Source organism: Acomys russatus, chromosome 23 (assembly GCF_903995435.1).
Source record: "Acomys russatus chromosome 23, mAcoRus1.1, whole genome shotgun sequence".
NCBI lineage: Eukaryota > Metazoa > Chordata > Mammalia > Rodentia > Muridae > Acomys > Acomys russatus.
In genome coordinates, this window is record NC_067159.1 from 39658728 (window position 1) to 39678690 (window position 19963).

General features: G+C 38.6%; 1 protein-coding gene across 1 annotated transcript in view; it reads left to right on the forward strand.

Moving 5' to 3' along the window:
• Window positions 1–19385, forward strand: part of Eif4e (eukaryotic translation initiation factor 4E) — a 35418-nt gene extending 16033 nt beyond the window's left edge. Inside the window, exons 2-7 of the mRNA XM_051165411.1 lie at window positions 5712–5818; window positions 10955–11050; window positions 13538–13601; window positions 14166–14279; window positions 16689–16828; window positions 18614–19385. Coding sequence (XP_051021368.1) covers window positions 5712–5818; window positions 10955–11050; window positions 13538–13601; window positions 14166–14279; window positions 16689–16828; window positions 18614–18728 — 636 coding nt within the window. The 3' untranslated portion in view covers window positions 18729–19385. The remainder of the gene's footprint in view (window positions 1–5711; window positions 5819–10954; window positions 11051–13537; window positions 13602–14165; window positions 14280–16688; window positions 16829–18613) is intronic.
• Window positions 19386–19963: the final 578 nt, after the last annotated feature.

The following is a 19963-nucleotide window of genomic DNA, read 5'->3' on the forward strand; positions in this document are numbered from 1 at the left end:
TGAGTAGCCATCTATTAAATTAGCTTTTACTTTTGTCCAAATGATTTGTAAATCTAAAAATCCTGAGTAAAACTGGGCATTTAAGATGTGATTGGAGAAGACAGCATGGTATGTGCCTGTGCTCAGGAGTTCAGGGTCATCATTGTGAGTTGGAGGCCCTCCATGTTGAGCTGTCATGTGAGTGCTAGGAATTGAACCCAGGTCCTTTGGAAGAGCAGCCAGTGCTCTTAACTGCTTAGCCATCTTTCAGCCCTATCACACACACTCCACTTTTTAAAAAACATTCTTCTTTTTTTATGATTTCCTTTAAAATTTTTGTGTGCATTCGTATTTTTCCTTCATGTGTTGGTTACAGATGGATTTAGAGATTGTTGTGAGCTGCCAATAAGTTTGTATTTAGCTGCATGTTTGATAATATGATTTTAATCCCAGCACTCAGGATACAGAAGTAGGCAGATCTTCCAGTTCAGCCAGGGCAATATAGTGAGACTCTGTCTCAAAAAAATAAAATTAAGGACTGGAAAGATGGTTCTGTGGTTAAGCGCACAGGTGGCTCTTCTAGAATACCTTGCTTTGGCTCCCAGCACGCATATCACCAGCTATAATTGCACTTCTAGGGGATCTGATCCTTCTGACTTCTCTTGCTATTGTGCACATACATATATGTGCAGGCAAAACACTCATACATATAAAATAAATCTGAAGACTTTCAAATTGGATAATTTTATCTCAGTGCTAATTGTAGTTAAGTTTTTGTCTGTTAGCTGTTATCTGAATCATCTTTAGACTTATAATGTCTGGACTATTAGTCACTTAATTCTTTACTGTGTAATATTTAATTGATTGGTAGATAGCTAGCTTAGTAGGCTCAAGATGACATTATCCTTTCTGAAGAGTGCAGTTTTAATTTTGGAGGCAGTCTATAGATGTCTTGACATGTATTAGAATTTGTTTCTATTATTTCTTAAAACTTAAACCTTATTTATAATACCATGAATTTTATCCCTAGGACATGACTTTACTCTGGTTTTATCTGAAAGCTGAAAGACCCCTGGTTGTATGGACTCAGTTTCCTTAACACTGTGGTCTCTGATGCTTTGACCATGTGCTCTCTGGTAGACTGCCCAGAGTCACACTATGAACATGCCACTCTAAGAGTCACCGTAAGACCGGCTCTGTACATAGTGCTCACTTTTCATTTTATCTAATACACTGTCACCCAAGGTGCACAGGCCACTGTTCCTCTTTTTACAACCCATTGAAATCCCCACTGTTTGTCTGGACAGTATTGTTTATTTATGCTAATCAGGGAAGAAATTTCATTCAGTAATTGTCTGTTTGAAGTCTTTTTTTTTTTATTAATTTATTCTTATTACATCTCAATGGTTATCCTATCCCTTGTATCCTCCCATTCCTCCCTCCTTCCCATTCTGTTTGAAGTGTTAAATCGGCTAATGAGAAACTATCTGCTAATGCTTGGTTTTTTTTTTTTATTAAGGAGTTGACTACATGTAAATGTTAGGGCCTTGACTATTCTATATAAAACCTAAATTTATTCAGTTACTAAGTTCATAATTTTTGGTTAAGTACCGTGGCTACTGGTAATCCAGGTATGAGCAAAATTAAACATAGTTGATGCTGAGTGATTTCTCTATGCTCGTGCACGTGCTCTCCCTCCCCCCTCTGTGTGTGTGTGTGTGTGTGTGTGTGTGTGTGTGTGTGTGTATGTATGTATGTATGTATATGTGTGTGTATGTGTGTAGATGGTAACAGAACTTGCAGGAGCCAATTGTGTTCTGCCATGTGGGTACCCAGGGATTGAACTCAGGTTGGCAGACCTGGCAGCAAATGCCTTTACCTGCCAATTTTTTTCTTGTTTTTTCTTGTTTTGTTCGTTTGTTTGTTGTTGTTGTTTTGTTTGGTTTTGGTTTTATGAGTCAGGGTTTCTCTTGTACTCCTGGCTGTTCTAGACGCACTTTGTAGGCTAGGCTGGCCTCTTACTCACAGAGATTCACCTGCTTCTGCCTCTACAGTGCTGGGTTTAAAGGTGTGTGTTTAAGCAATTTTCCTTTTTTCCCTTGCATAGAGCTTTTTGGTTGTTTTGTTTTGTTTTGTTTTGTTTTGTTTTTTACTTTATATCCTGTAGCCCTCCTCTCCCCTCCTCTTGTCCTCGGAAAAGCCCCCCATCAAGTTGCATCAGGACTGAGCTCATCCACTGAGAGGCCAGGCCAGGCAGCCCTGTTAGGGGGAAGTGATCTAAGCAGGCAACAGAGTCTGTGTCATAGACAGCATCCACTCAACCTACTGGGAGACCCACATAAAGATCACACTGCCCAGGTAGGCGTGGTGGCACACACCTTTAATCCCAGCACTTGGGAGGCAGAGGCAGGCGGATCGCTGTGAGTTCGAGGCCAGCCTGGTCTACAAAGTGAGTCCAGGATGGCCAAGGCTACACAGAGAAACCCTGTCTCGAAAAACAAAACAAAACAAAACAAAAGATCACACTGCCCATTGGTTACATATGTGTAGAGGGCCTAGGACCAGTCCATGCAAGCTCTTTGGTTGGTGCTTCCATCTCTGTGAGCCCCCATGAGCCTACATTAATTGACTTTGTTGGCAATCTTGCAGCATTCTTGTCCCCTAGGGGCCCTATTATCCATCCCTACCTCTCAGTCTTCCACAGGGTCCCCTAAGCTCTGCCTAATGCCTGGCTGTAAGTCTCAACATCTGATTCAATCAGCTGCTGGGTGGAGCCTCTCAGAACCGTTAAGTAGGGTTCCTGTCTGTAAACATAGCAGAGTATCATTAACAGTGTCAGGGGTTGGGCTCTCTCCCATGGGGTGGATCTTGGGTTGGGCCAGGCATTGGTTGGTCATTTCCTCAGGCTCTACTATCTTTATCTCTGCAGGATAAATTTAGGGTGGAAGATTTTGTAAGTGGATTGGTGTTCCCCTCCCATCAATATAGGTCCTGCCTGGCTAGAAGGTGGCTTCCTCAGTCTCCCATGTCCTCACTACTAGGAGGCTCAGCTAGAGACATCCCCATATCTTCCCTGTTGCAGGTTTTAGCTTGTCTCAGTGATGCCCCCACCTTTGGTTTCCATTTTCTCTCCAGGCCCTCAAACCTCCCCTCCCCACTCTGCCCACATCTGATCTCCCTCCTTGTTTCCCTCCCCACACCCTGTCCTATCCAGTTCCATCTCTACTTCCTCTTCCACTGTCTGTTCTGTTTCTGCATCTGAGTGAGATTCATCCTTGGTCCTTTTTGCTACTTAGCTTCTTTGGGTCCTGTAATATATGACTAATATCCACTTATAATTGAGTACATGCCAGGTATGTCTTTCTGGGTCTGGGTTACCATGCTCAGAATGATTCTTTGTAGTTCCATTTGCCTGCAAATTTCATGATTTCCATATTTTAATAGATGAGTAGTATTTCACTGTGTAAATGTAACATATTGCCATAATCCATTCTTTGATTAAGGGACATCTAGGTTGCTCCCAGTTTCTGGCTATTATGAATAAATACGTTGTGGACATAGTTGAGTAAATGTCCTTGCAGTATGGTGGAGTATCTTATGGGTGTATATATGCCAGAAGTGGTGCAGTTGGGTCTTGAGGTAGTACTATTTCTAAGTTTTTTAAAAGTGGCAGATTGAATTAGAAAGTGGTCTCTTATCTTTAAAATGGTGTTTGTTTGGTGTGTGTGTGTGTGTGTGTGTGTGTGTGTGTGTGTGTGTGTGTGTGTGTTTTCACTTCTGTGTATCTAATACTCAAAGCTAGCTAGCTCACAAGCTTTTGAGTGGTCTTTCTGTCTCTTGTTTCTCATCTCATTATAGAAATACTGGACTCAAAGATGCTTGCTTGATATGTCTGGCTTTTTTGTTTTGTTTTTTCTATGTGTAGCCTTGTTTTGTAGACCAGACTGGCCTGGAACTCACAGAGATCCACCTGCCTCTGCCTCTGCCTCTGCTTCTGGAGTGCTGAGATTAAAGGTGTGTGCCACTGTGCCCCTGCCCATGTCTGGCTTTTATGTGGGTTCCAGGGATAGAACTCAGAGCATCAAGTTTTGGTTAATAATACTTGGCCCCTGAATAATTTTTATGGACTCAGAGAATAAAGTCTCAGTATATGTTAGAGGCTGACTTAAATAACTGGTATTCTTTAAATTGAATATTGTTTCTAGTTTGAGGTTTTTAGAACATCTCTTTTCATTTAAAGCTGATAGTTGGTCCGGAAGTATAATGCAAGTGTTATTTTACACACACAAGACAAGACCTTAGGTTTGATGCCTAGCACTGAAGAATATATAAATTAAATAAAAATACTAAAAATGGAAGCTGAGCAGCTGGAGAGATGGCTCAGAAGTTAAGAGCACTGACAGCTCTTCCAGAGGTCATGAGTTCAATTCCCAGCAACCACATGGTGGCTCACAACCATCTATAATGTGATCTGGTGCCCTCTTCTGGCCTTCAGGTGTACATGCAGACAGAGCACTGTATATACAATAATAAATAAATCTTTAAAAAATGAAGGGTGGGAGCGAAGCTTAGAACTGGCTGAGCAATTTAAAATACTGGCTGCTGCTTTTTCAAAAGGAGGAAGCTGGTTCAGTTCCCATCACTCACACGGCTGACAATAGCAGCCTGCTCTGGCCTCTAGTGAGCAGACATACATGCAGGCGAAGCATCCGTACATATAACAATCTTTTTAAAAGTTTTTTAAAAAGATCTATTTATGTATGTATGTATGTACATACGTACGTAGTGCTCTGCCTGCATATACACCTGCATGTCAGAAGAGGGCACCAGATCCCAATTTAGATGGTTATGAGCCACCATGTGCTTGCTGGTAATTGAACTCAGAACCCTATGGAAGAGCGGCCAGTGCTTTTAACCTCTGGGCCATCTCTCCAGCCCCTTAAAAAGTGTTTTAATCTGACAGCCAAATATTGTTAAAGTGAGCATGTATGCATGTGTTCTAGCATTTGTTTTAGCTTCTGTTGCCTTTCTTTCGCTATTTGTTAAAATCAGATTATAATAGGCTGAGGAAACAGCAATAGGCAAAGTGGTGAATACTTTTAAATTATTTCCAGGCTCCTTTTTCATAGTTTAGGTGAGAACATTAATTATGCCTTGCCTAAAAGAAGGGCAAGATCTAAGTCTTGTCCACCTTCTTTCCTTATTACCTGTTGAATATTCTAAAGAGCTGTTCTTCAAAGCAACACGTCTTACATGAAGTTACTGTGGACTCTGTATTGATGACTTGGATCACTTGGAAAATTGCTTTTTTATTGTTTTTCATCATTTCCATGTAGTTGTTATAGTTGCCAAAATATAGCTTTAAGCCTCTCTCTACTCTACCTCAGTAATATAGACTACTTTATTGTTTTGTGGACCTGGGAATTGAACACGCTGTGCGCTAGAAATGTTTACTATTGACCTGTGTCATCAGCCCTTTTAACAATGTTACGAAAGTTGGATCATTGAATTTTATGCACAGTCTTTAATGATTTAGGAAATGTATAGGTGATGTACATTTTATAAAAATTGCTTTTAAGTTTGAGAAATCCTCTTGTCATGGAGAGCTAAAGTAGTCTGTGTCCTAGAGGTTGGTGTGTAGTCTATCTTACGACATCAGCTGTTCTCATTAGTGTTGCTGTCATGGTTATGTTTAAAAACTTAAAATCCTACTTTATTTCATTTTCCACTAGGAAACCACCCCTACCACAAATCCCCCACCTGCGGAAGAGGAAAAAACAGAATCTAATCAGGAGGTTGCTAACCCAGAGCACTATATCAAACACCCTCTACAGAACAGGTGAGCTCTTTGACTTAGGTAATAATGGCGTGGGGAAAAAAAGCTAGGTTTACAGAGAACAGTTACAGGTGGTTTTAAATGTGCCCAGGTCTCAGCCCATAGAGGAGTTATGTTATAGAGAAGGAATTCCTCTAAAGTATATGGTCAAACACGGGACAGCGTGGAGGGCCGTGGGAACCAGGAACATGGCTTATTCGAGGTTTCACAGTCTCCATTATGTTAGACAATTAGAACTACTCTGTGTTGACTTCAGCAAAGGTTTTTAGTGTAGTGTAGGTGAAGGAATGAGAAGTTGGAGTGTTTGGAAAGTGTATGAGACTAACAAAAAGCAAGAATGGGCAGGGCCGTGAGGTCAGACTGAGAAGGAGAGAAGGGTGTGTGAAGGCGAGAGGGCATCGGTGTGTTGGCACAAGTTAGGAGCGGGAGAGCCGAGAAGCAAGTTCTCAGATTCAGAAGTGTAATGGGAAGATGGGTGGTAGTTCATTACAGGGTTTTCTCCAGCTTTACCTATACTTCCCAGTCTAATTTCTGGGTTTACTTACTATTTATTCAGATTATGAAAATTATTTTTACTTCAGATGAGGTGGGGAGTTGAAGCTAAAAATATTTGTGAACCTGGAGAAAAGAAAGCTGGAAGTGACTTTAGAGGGTCCAGCTTCTTTCTGGTTTCTATATATGTGTTTTGAGGCAGAGTTTTTACTGAGTTCTCTTGAAAGCCTGCAGGCCTATTTGTAATTTGTTGTCATATTTTTGCCTTTCATTATTATGTTGTAGACATACTAAAATGTTAATACAAATGTAGCTGATAGAGTTTTTTCATAGGAGAGACTCTTTAGTTCAGTGAATCCTTGAGTGAGGAACACAATTAAATTTATATGATGATAAGAATTGTCACACTGTCCCTAAATGGTCTTTTCTTAATAAAGGGTCTTATAAGTGAATGAGGTGGGAGCGGAGGGTGCTGGAGAGACAGTTCAGTTCAGTGGTTAAAAGCATTGGCTGCTCTTTCAGTGGATGTGGGTTCAGTTCCCAGCACCCACATAGCAGCTCAAAACTGTCTAACTCTAGTTCCAGGGGATGGCACCCTCACAGAGACATACATACAGGCAAAACACCAACACAGGGCCATCCAGGTCTGTATAGCAACTCCCAGGCCAGGTAGGGCTACATTGTTGCAGAGGTTTTTCCTCATGACTCATGAGACTCAAAATATTATTTTACAAATAGGCCATATAACAAAGCATCCCACCCATTTCCTGCCTCAGCTGTAGGCCATCAGATTTATTGTCAGGTGAAGTTTCCATACAGACACAAAATACTTCTCAACACTACATAGTGAGACACTATTTCAAAAAACATAAATAATATATTTTAAAAATTAAAAAAAAAAAAGACAAGTAAAATAGACGGAGGACTGCGGGTGTAGCTTAGCAGTAGAGCATTCGCCTCAAGTGCAGATGCCTGGTGTTGGCCCTCAGCTTTATAAAAACAAACCATAAGAAAGGGTTCAGCATCAGCTTCATATAATTTAAGGTGACAACATAGCACTAGAATCGTAAGTTTGTTTTTGCCATTTCAGTGTTATTTTATGAACCTTAATTCTATGGGTTGGAGCTCAGTAGTTACAAGTACTGGCTGCTCTTGCAGAAGACCTGGGTTTGCTTCATAGCACCCATGTGGCGGCTCACAACTGCTAGTAACTTTAGTTTCAATGGATCCAATCCCACCTTCTAGCCTTTGTGGGCGTGCATGGCTAACTCGACTGTTTAGTCACCTGAGCGCTGCACACCTTCATTACTCGATAGAAATGTGACATCGTGGCAAAGTATAAATGTAGTCCTTGTGAGAATCCTTAGGAGATTTCAGTTTCTCCGTAAGTTATAATGTTTTTGGGAAAATACTATATAGTACTTTATAGTTCAATTTTTTTTTTGATACTTGAATCAATTGATTTAAATTTTGAGTTTCTGTTTTCTATAACAATTATAAGATCTAATGAGTGGAGGGCAGTGTATACAAAGTAGGCATGTTTTGCTTTCTCAAGTAGTCTGTTTTGCCTTCCTCCCCTTTGTTAAAGTTGGTGTGTATTGTCCCTGAGGTTTTGTATGTGCCCGCGTGCACATAAGTTGTTGCTGATGAGATCTCAGTCTAAATTGAAATTAGACTTTCTTACTAAATATGCATTTATTTAAGTGTCAAAACATTTTCAAATTCTTTTGATCACTTGAGGTTTTTTCTCTGTGGACAGCCCATTGTGTGTTTTCCCCATATTTTTTCTTTTTCCTTTTGGATTCTTTCAAGTTGATCTCCAGCCATTTGAATAGTAGTGATGTTAAATCAGTAGGTGAAGTTTCAATTTACTTTTATTAGGTTCTATGGAATTGGATTTAAAAGGATTTTAATATTTCTGTAGGCAAATATCACATTCCCTATGGCTTCTGGATTTCCTGTTAGTCTTAGAACAACTTTACGATGTAGTAATTTTTATAATAAATATATGCTAAAGTCTTATGGTTATATCATTCAGTTCCAATAATTTCTCAAATGTTTGATCTTATGACCCCTTTTTAACTTAAAAAACAAACCAAAAAAGCCCCATTGTTTTTATGTGTATAGTGTGTTTCCTCCAGGTGTACCATGTGCATAGTGGCCATAAAGTTTCCAATCCCTTGGAATTGGAGTTAGACACTGATTGTGCACTGCCACATGGCTGCGGGAACCAAATGTGGTTCTCTGCGAGGGCTTTCTAGATTTCCTTTTAGTCTCTGTTGTTGTGGGTTTTTTTTTTTTTTTTTTTTTGAGACCATTTCTCTGTGTGGCCCTGTGTAGCCCTGGATGTCCTGGGACTCATATTAGGCTGGCCTCCAACGCACAGAGATCAACCTGCCTCTGCCTCCCAAGTGCTGGGGTCAAAAGTGTGTGGTACCACACCCCAGTTTTTAAAAAACTCTTAAAAGGAGTTCTGAGGACCCATGTGTTTCTGCTTAGCTATATTCCTACAGGAATGCTAAGACATGGCATTGGAATCCATTGGCTTTTCTTAGACTTGGAACAAGCCTTTTAGTTGTGAATTGTTCTTGTAGTGTGATTTATGGGTTGCTTTAAGAATAGTCCAGAGGAATATGCAGATTGTAGAAAAGAATTGTTGACAGATTTCATTTAGAGCATCAAATGTATCGCCTCTGAATTCATCTGAAATACTGTTGTTTTGTACAGTTGTCAAGGTTACCACAACACCTGCAAGCTTTCCATAAATAATTTTTATCTTGCCCTCGAAACATATGTGTAGTTCATCAGTTTTTCAAATGAAATTGGAAAAATGACTCATTTATATCTGTATTTTGTTAAACAGTAGACATGTTTTGTATGTAGAAAAAGGAGAAGAGAAGTAAACAAAAATTTAGTATATAGCCCAATATAATATGGCACTCACTGGGTTAGCCCAGGCTAGCCTTCAGTTGTTCTCCTTGAGCTCACTGAGTTGGAATGTGGTTTGAGTCACCACACACAGCTGGGATTGTAATTTTTGTAGGCTTTGTTGTATAGTTTCTGAGGACTCACGGTGCACTTCAGAGAGCACACAGGGAAGAGCCCTGTTCAGAGCACTACAAGTGCTTCCTCCAAATAGTTTCTGGAGGTTGGTATGAAGATGCAAAATCTAAAGGCACAGAGAGCTGACTGGCACTCAGAGAATAAGTTATTACCAATTAGAAACTATAATATATAAAATTGCTATAAGCTAGATATTAGGAATAATATAGCCACAGCTATATAGAAATTGTCATACATTATTTCAAAGCATATGTGTAGATCTGTCTAACTCAGTTTATTTTTGAGTGTCTTTTACTACAGCTTCACATTTAATGTTTACCCCTTCTCTGTACCCCCCTTCTATGTTCCTTTGCTAATTTCTACTGTTGTTAAATAGTGTGCTTTCTTAACCTCTATCATATTTTGTACACTATAGTTGACTCTTCTGTAAAGAATTTGTTATGTAGTTGATAAACAGTGCTATTTACTTTGAATTGTGGTGCAGAGAGTCAAACCTAGGGCCTGGCTGGCATACACTAGAAAATCACTGTTTCCCCAGCTAAAATGCATCTTTTTAAAATGAAAACTATGGTTTGCTTTTGTAATAGAAACTGCCATTTTAGATTGTTTTTCTAACTGTATGTGTATAGCAATTTATTGTATTTATTTTTTTAATTTTAGATTTATTTTTATGTGTATGGGTGGTGTTCAGTGTACATGTATGATTGTGCACCTAGTGTGTGCTGTGGCTGTGGAGGCCAGAAGAGAACATTAGATCCTAGGAACTAGTTACAGATAGTTGTGAACCACCATGTGAGTGCTGGGAATTAAATCTGCGTCTTCCGCAAGAGTAGCTAGAGCTTTCAAACACTGAGCCACCTGTCCATTCCTATTTACTTTTCTTAAAAGCGTTACAGCTTAATGATGTTAATTACATTGACGTTGTTGTATAACAAAACCTATTTCATCTTAAAATATTTTAGAGCCAGGTGTAGTAGCAGCAAACATCTGTAATCTTAGAACAAAGGGTGGTGGTCTACAGAAAAGAGTTACAGAACAGCCAGGGCTACACAAGGACACCCCACGCCCAATGTTTTTTATAAAAATATTATTTTTGTGTATATGTGTAAATATGCGAAGGTTTTTATGTGCCTCAGCACAAATATGAGGTCACAGGACAGACAGAAGCTGGCTTTTACATGGGTTCCAGCTGTCCAGAGTCAGTTACCAGGCTTCCACTGTGAGCAACCCCCCCCCCCCCCCCCCGTATTATTTCCTTGGTCCTGTGTTCATCTTTTAAACTAAAACAAGGTTATTAAGTGAGTTGCCAGTACCACTCTGTCCAATCCTCAGCACCACTTTTGACCTTAGGTGCCTCATGTCAGTAGAACCATAGAGAGTGTATGTGGTGGTGGGGTCACATAGTCCCATGTTCTTAGACTTTCTCCTTGTTATACTGAGGGTCGGAATTATGTTTTCATTGTATGTCACTACTATGTTTTGCATCGTTTTTCTACTGATGGACAGTACCACTTTTTGACTGGCAAATAATTCTGTTATGAATGTGGGTAAACAACTTTTTACATGCTGGCTTTTTATTTTTAGGTGGGCACTCTGGTTTTTTAAAAATGATAAAAGCAAAACTTGGCAAGCAAACCTTCGATTGATCTCTAAGTTTGATACTGTTGAAGACTTTTGGGCGTAAGTAACTTTAAGATATTTATACTTTTTAAATTTTCTCTCTTCACAAATGTTTGAATTGATGGCTATGCTTTACTTTGCATGCATAGTATATACAAAAGCCCTATGTTTGATCTCAAGTGCCCTCAGAAACAGCAAAAAGAAACAGGTTCATGATACTCGGCCTTTAGGTTTGATTAGTCGATCCTCCTCTTCCTGTGAGAACCCTCTTTTATTGTCCTGGGAGTTTTGACAACTTCTTTGGAACTCCCTCCCCAGTGTGGTCACCTGGGTGTATTGGTGACATACTGAGTACTAGCCTTACTAGACATTCCCATTTCTGCAAACAGTTTTTAGTACAGGGTTTGGAATTCCCTTGCTCAGGATACCAAAAGCTAAAGTGATTAAAATTCAGAAGAATGTCAAGAAGATGGGGTCCATGATGTTAATTCATTAATTTTATTGCAATTTGTGAAACAGTAATTGAATTTTTTTTTAGGTGTAGTTTTTAGTTTAGGAAAAAGTTGACATAGAATCATAAACTTGTCAGGAAGTGTTTGCTACACTGTCCATGCCTAAGATGCTTTGAAATCGAGTACTGTCTTAAAACAGTAGTTCTTATTTTCTGCGGATCAAATTTAGGGGCCCTAAACATGATAGGCAAGTGATATACTATTGAACTCCTCCAAAGTTAATTTGTCATGGCTTTCTTGGAGAACATAGAAGTAAACACTATTTGAGAATATGAAAGACAAAAAGTTGGAAGAACTTTGAGTTTTTCACAGTTATCTAGTCTATGTTAGGCTCACACTGGCTGAATTGATTGATTCTTAACATGTTCTGTAACTCTGAGTCTGTTTGCTCGCACAAAAGAATGAGTTGTAGTCATAAATTCATTCAAGGCACAGTCAGCCCTCAATGTATTTCCAGTGCTTGGCCTGTGGTAGATATTTGTTATACATTGCATCATTGGAAAAGGCAAAACAGAATTCAACAGTTTTATTTATTGTTGAATTCACTTTTTTCCTAAGAACATTCTAGTATTTTTTTATGATAGAAGTATATTTAAGCTCTACTAATTAATTGAGGTAGTTGTCTAGTTAAATTGGAGCTCTTGAAAGGGTCAAGTGGTGTTTGTGCTCTTAATTGTGTTTATTTCAAGACTCTTGGCTAACTCTGAAGCCTCCTTGACAGAAAAAGCAGCTTTCCTGTTTCTTACTAAGGAAAAAGGAGGTCTTGGGTCCCACCTTCCCTCATATGTGCACTTGGTCTGGATTGTCCGATTTTTACCAGTTTATATAACTGTTTCTAGCAGAACACAGCCCTACACGTCACTTAGTATAAGCCAAATCATTGCGACCCTAACTGAGAATTAAAAGAATCCTCTGCCTTTCTGTATAGATCAGGCTACTTTACTTCTATTCCTTTCTAGCAGATTTTACATAAACAATCCCTTACAAAATCCTTTTTACTTTACTCTAGCTTGTATAATCTTAAGGGTTTTGTTGTTTTTGTTTTTGTTTTGAGACAGGGTTTCACTGTGTAGCCTTGACTGTCGTTGATTCGCTTTGTAGACCATGCTGGCCTCAAACTCAGATCTGCCTGCCTTTGCCTCCCAAGTGCCGGAATTATAGGAGTAAGCCACCATACCCAGCTTTTAATCTTAAGGCTTTTAAGGTTGTAGTTTAAATGGGAACAGTGAACCATTAGATACCTTATGTTATCTTATTCAAGCTGAATTAATACTGTGTAGTGTGATTAAAAAGATGTAGAAGTCTTTCTTAAAATTGTCTGAAATATTCCTAGACAAAGTTAAAATCAGCACAGGGGACTATACCTCATATAATGTCATTCAGGGCTTGTAGGCATTTAACTAAGGTAATCTCGGGCACATACTGTTATCAATGTTTAATTCAGTTTTATTCTGTGAGACTACAAGAAACAAGTGATGTGGTTGGCTGCCTTCAGGCAGTAGATACCAAATATCTCAAATGCCATTTGAAAGTTTTAAGTATTCGAGAAGTTCCTCAGAAATACAGATTCAACTGTGGTATATGGCTGTGATCCTGATATGTGCCTGAGTTCCCCACACTTTGGTGCTGACTGGAAGGGAACTAATTTTGGAGTTGGAGAACCATTGTTGTATTTACACCAGACACTTGTGGAGGTGATAATGTTGACTGACTGAGCCTATGGTCCTGATGCTTTACTTTTCTTAAATGCACGTGTATGCACTGAGTTAATAAATATATTGAAACATTTTTGTTAGAATAAAGTCATTTGAGAGAGTTCTTTGTAGTGATTTACATTATAAATCACTGTTCTGTCTATTTCAGAAATTAACAAGAGTCAAAAAGAAAAACAAATAGACATACTTTTGTTTTTTCGTGTTTCCAAGTGTGTGTGTGTGTGTGTGTGTGTGTGTGTGTGTGTGTGTGTGTATCTGTGTAAGCACCCAAAACCCTGCATTACATATTATGTTTTTAATTATTATTTTCTTTTACCTAGTCTATACAACCATATCCAGTTGTCTAGTAATTTAATGCCTGGCTGTGACTACTCACTTTTTAAGGTATGCCTAATCAATGATTGTTTATATTTATTACAGGACCAGAGCATTCAGGTATTTGTAAAAACTGTCCACAGATTCAGGCAGTTGGCTTGAGTACAGAACTCTGTGGTGTAACTTAGTTATTCATGGGCAGGCACATCCTGGGATTGATGTTGAGCCTTGCTAATCCTGGGCAGCCCTTCCTGGTTATACCTGAACAGACTGACTTCATCAGCTAATTTTAAACCCATGAGATATTTATAAACAGACCTTTATCGGATGCTAGGATAAGACATTAATTAGCTCATATTACATAATTTTTAATGTGACTTCTAAAAGGCGTCTGCTTCTTAGGAATCTTAAGAACCTTCAGATGACGTGAAGCCTTAAGGTTTGAGAATAAAGAGATGAAGTGGTAATCTAGTCGCATGCCTCTGGCATATAGTTCTTGTGTACTTTTAAAAGCTGTACCAACGGCAGGGATATAGGGAATAAAAGAAAAGTTGTCAGTGTTGTTGCTTGCTGATTCTAGTATTGTCTCAGGCGAAGTAACAATATTATCCAATGTGTGTTCTTATCCTGTAGGATGGTATTGAGCCTATGTGGGAAGATGAGAAAAACAAACGGGGAGGCCGATGGCTAATTACACTGAACAAACAGCAGAGGCGGAGTGACCTCGATCGCTTTTGGCTAGAGACAGTAAGGCTTTAACATTATATACCAGCTTTAGGGTGTATTTTCTTTGGCTTACTTAGGATACCTGTTCTAGAAAAGTCCGTGTGCCACATGACATCATATACACTAAAATCAAAACAGAATAAAAATTAGTATGGTCTTTATGCAAGGATGACATGCAAATTCTTGAAGCATTTTTGGTTTTATTTTTGGTTGTAGGTAGAAAGCATTATGTTAAGCAAAATAAGCCAGACTTGGGAAGGAAAATATGACATGCTGTATATTTGTTTGCATAATGTGTATTTGTAGGTCATGATACTGACATGATGAAATGGGAAATAGGGCAGTGAGTATGTGTAATAGGAAAGCAGAGGGATGGACCCAGTGGGCTAAGACAGAGGGAAGCACTGAATAGGGAGGGGATGCTTACACAAGTGCAAAGATGCCATGATGCCACCCTTGATACTAATCTGAAAATACCTACTTTAGAGAAGGGGAGGGAAGTTCGTAGTGTGTCTAGGTGTGACCTTTCCTGCCCTTGTTCTTTAAGACAGGTTGTACCACACAGCTGGGCTGATATTGTAAGCTCAGGATCCTGCTGCTTCCAACCTTTTGATTCCTGGGATAATGGGCATTCACTGTTTGGCAAATAATTTTTCATCTATCATGTGACAAGCCAGGCATGATGGCGCACTCCATTAATCCCAGCACTCAGGAGGCAGAGGCAGGTGAATCTCTGAGTGTGAAGCCATCTGGGTCTATAAGAGAGGGTCCCAGGGCAGTTTCAAACAGAAACCCTGTCTTGAAAAACAAAACAAAACCAAAAAAGGTTGACATTAACTTCACCTTCTGCAGTCAGACTTACTCTGTTATTTTGTTAATCAAAAATCGATAGGATCTCACATTTTGTGATTGATGTAAAGTTTTACAACCCATTTATAGCATTGTTAAAATTAAAAGTCATAAAAAATTGAAATTAGTGAAGGAAGCAATAAAACTGTTGCTTAAATTAGTTTATGTGTTTTGATATACTTTAGCACTTTATGACTATACTATGTGAAATCAGGCATTTTTATGGTCAGGCTCAAGATCCTCAGTTTGGGGAGTCGAGTTCATAGTCGATATTTTTTTAACCACTTAGATTCAATACCTGATTTGTAGAGAGCATTTACTAAGTGAATAAGCACTCAGATGGATCAGTAGCATTTTAAAGCAAAGATTTAATTATGTTTTTGGCGGCGAGAGTATGAGTCAATACCATTTTAGAATCCCATAGAACAGTGGTTCTCAACTTTCCTAATGCTGTGACCCTTTGATAGAGTTCCTTATGTTGTGGTAACCCAACTATAAAATTGTTTTTGTCGTTCAGTCCACAAAGTGGTCACAGCCCACAAGTAGAGAGCTGCTGCCATAGGAAAAAGGACATTTCAGTTTTGCAGGTTGAAAAAAGTTGTCGCACTGGATTGTAGTGACAGTTGTTCAGTGTATTTAATGCTACTGAACTCTACTTTGAAACTGTTAGAACATGACAATTAATGGGTGCATAAATAGCTCTTTCCGTCATTTTGCTAATAATTGTTTGCCAACAAACCCAGCACCTAAGCAGATGGAAATTTGATATTAATAAGATCACTTTTATGTGTGCCTATTTGCAGAAAAAGTTAAAACAGTTTTTTTTTTTTTTAAAGCCAAAGCAAAAAACAATATAAATGACTCCCCACCACCACCCCCACCCCTGACCATTTCTCTGTATCCTTGCCTGTTCTGGACTCGTAGCTATCCACCTGCCTCTACCCTCCTGAGTGCTAGGATTATAGGTGTGTACCACTGCATGTTAGCATAAATTAGACCTCTTAGAAGTCAATTCTTGACTTAAAAAAAAATCTATTTATTTATATGGTATTCTGTTCATCTGTGTGCCTGCACTCCAGAAGAGGGCACTAGATCTCTTTATAGATGATTGTGAGCCACCCTGTAGTTGCTGGGAATTGAACTTTAAAAGAGCAGCCTTTGGAAGAGCAGACAGTGCTCTTAACTTCTCAGCCATCTCTCTAGCCCCAAAAGTCAATTCTTACGTTGGTCCACGGCTCTGCTGATAAGAGCGCTTGCTGCCTGAGTTCCATTCCCAGAACCCCCATGGTGCGTGCTGTCATCTTACTTCCATTGGCTTGCCACAGCATGCATGTCCTGTCTTCATCCTCAGCAAAACAGCAACAACAAAATTCAATTCTTAGCCATTTGCTCTGGTGTTTTTGACTCGGTAGATCAGGATAGCTTCAAATTGGCAATGCTGCCTCTGCCTGACCAGTTAAGAAATCAACTCTTGATTTAAAATCAGATTTAGTTTATAATTATACACACAGAAAAGAGTCCTGTGCTTTCTTCTAGGTTGTTGATGAGATATTTAATATGATTTTTGTTTGTTTGTTTTAGCTGCTGTGCCTTATTGGAGAATCTTTTGATGACTACAGTGACGATGTATGTGGAGCTGTTGTTAATGTTAGAGCTAAAGGTGATAAGATAGCTATATGGACTACTGAGTGTGAGAACAGAGACGCAGTCACACACATAGGGTATGTTTGCTCTGCCTGCTTGTTTGACAGTATTAGCTAAAGCTACAAGTCTTTTCCATACAACTTTAGAAACTTTTGAGTTTATAGACTGTTATTTTCAAGAACACTTACAAGTTTGGATCCTGTTAATAATGAATGTATTTATCTGTTCTCATTTCTGCAAAATGGTTTTGCAGCAGTGGCACATGCATTGCCTAGAGTAGTTGAATTTCCATGTAAACAGTGTGTCTTGGTTTCTGTCCATATTTAGAGCCTATGTGTTTTTAAGTTTTTGTATTGTTTTTAAAAATTTCATTCTTTACAATTCACACACACACACAAGTTTGCTAGAATTCTCTTTGATTACATGTAAATTAGTAAAAAGAATTAAGTTTGATTCTGAGTGGGACTTCTAAGGGATTCATTGTTGACTTGTCACTTTTTATCTTTTAATATCAACATTTACTTGTAAGAACATCAATTTATTCAAAAAACAAATTAATGAATTTATTACAGATGTTTTTGTGTCAATATTAGATGTTTTGAAATCTCTTAACACACCTTAACCTCGAGTTTTTCAAGGAAATATTTTTTAATACTTCCAGTTGGCACATTTCAACTAATTGTTGCTCATGTGTCTGTGTGACGACATTTTCAATGGTGCCATGTATTTTAAGAAACAGTGTCAGCTAATGGCAACTAGTAAGTTGCCTTACTTATTTAAAAACAGAATAACAAAAACCCTGTTTTGAGTAAGTTAGATCCTGCTGGGGCCGGGGGAGGTAAGCTCAGTGAATAAAAAGGAGTCTTCCTTTAATTTAGTTTTACTGTGCATTTTGACCGGTATTTTTTCCCTGAGAATTAAAGATTTAGATTTCTAAGGTTAACAAATGAAGTTCTCTGCTCTCTTTCAGGTGTTGTTAACCGTATTTCTATTCACTTAGCATCTATAGCTACACAACCACCTTTTTTTCCCCCCCCTATAGCTTTTTGTTTTTTTCTCAGCCCTTAGATGTGCTTCATTCCCTGAAGATTAAAACTGTTATACCTTGACATCCATCCACCCACCCACCCACCCTTCCTTCCTTCCTTCCTTCCTTCCTTCCTTCCTTCCTTCCATCCATCCATCCATCCATTCATCTATCCTTCTATCCTGGGGCAGGATCTCTGTGTAGCCCTGTCTTGGAACTCACCATATAGGCCAGGCTAGCCTCAGACTCACAATCTTTCTGCCTCTGCCTTCCTGGATGCTAGAATCACAGGCATGCTCCACCCCTTTTGGCCTTTTAAGGAGAGATCTTAATACTGCAGATTATATAGTTCATACTTACATTCTACTCTGTTTAGTACACATCACGTTTTGTTTTAAAAGTAGTCACGATTAATTTGAAAATTGGTTTCTGACATTAGTACATAAAACAATAGAATTTAGATCTAACTTTTTAATTTCTCTATTTTTTGAGATAGTATCTTGCTGTGAAAACCAAGCAAATGCTGTGGGCCCACACGCTGATCCTGCTTTGTTGATTATTGATTTAGTAATAATCATAGTACCTTACACAAACCTGATAGGACTGTAAATGTTTGTAATATGATTTAAGTTTGGTTGTGAAAGTAAAGGCTAATTCTAGTTTTCCTAGTTACACTGAAAGAAAAAGAACACTTTGTTTTTGTTTTGCTTCCTTGTGTGGGCATTTTTATGTGAAAACTAATACATGGTGGATTTAATAAAATACAATTAAAGACTTTTTTTTTTTTTTTTTTTTTAAAGCAACATTAATGGTCCTTGCCTCCTTTGTCTTATAGGAGGGTATACAAGGAAAGGTTAGGACTTCCTCCGAAGATAGTGATTGGTTATCAGTCCCACGCAGACACAGCTACGAAGAGCGGCTCCACCACTAAAAATAGGTTTGTTGTTTAAGAAGACACCTTCTGAGTATTCTCACAGGAGACTGCGTCACGCAATCGAGATTGGGAGCTGAACCAAAGCCTCATGAGAGCAGAGTGGACTGCATTGAAGCTGATTCCATCTAAATGTTGCTAAGATATAAGAGAAGTCTCATTCGCCTTTGTCTTGTACTTCTGTGTTCGTTCTACCCCCACCCACCCCCAATTTTTGCTAGTGTGTCCACTATCCCAATCAAAGAATTACAGTATACACCACCCTGGAACCTGCAGGTGTGTTCCTGGCCCGCTATGTAACAGCCGGTTAGAATTACCATGACACACACATTTGCCTTTCCACAGTATTTGAAAAAGAACTTACATTTCCATTACCTTAGCAGAAAAAGATCTGTTTCTGCTCCACTCCACACAGGAGCGAGTTTTGCTGGTGTGAGAGTCTGAGTACAGCTTTCTAGCAACCTTGTGTTTCTTTTCACAGCAGTGTCCTTGCTGTCCTCTTGCTGATGGCTGCTAGACTTTAATTTATTTGCTTCCCTCCTTGATAACATTAGTGATTCTGATTTCAGTTTTTCATTTGTTTTGCTTTTGTTTTTTCCTCATGTAACATTGGTGAAGGATCCAGGAATATGACAGAAAGGTGGAATAAACATTAAATTTGTGCATTCTTTGGTAATTTTTTTGTTTTTTTGTAACTACAAAGCTTTGCTACAAATTTATGCATTTCATTCAAATCAGTGATCTATGTCTGTGTGATCCCTAAACATAATTGTGGACTATAAAAATGTAACAGCATAATTACATTCCTAACTAGAATTAGTATGTCTGCTTTTGTATCTTTATGCTGTACTTTAACACTTTGTATTACTTAGGTTACTTTGCTTTGGTTACAATGGCTCAAGTAGAAAAGCGGTCCCATTCATATTAAGACAGTGTACAAAACTGTAAATAAAATGTGTACAGTGAATTGTCTTTTAGACAACTAGATTTGTCCTTTTATTTCTCCCATCTCTGTAGAAGGAATCTACTTCATATTGCAAGGCAGTCTCTTGTGTATTTCTATAGTGTCTTCCCCATGCACAGCCTAAGTTTGGAGCACTAGTTAATTATTATGTTTATTGCAATTTTTAATAAATTGAATAGGTAGTATCACATATATAATTAATTGATGTGGCTATCTTTTTATTAAAGACACATTTTTTTCAGTCTTAGGTTAAATAATGTACTTTTAATATGTTAAAATTCATGAGAATT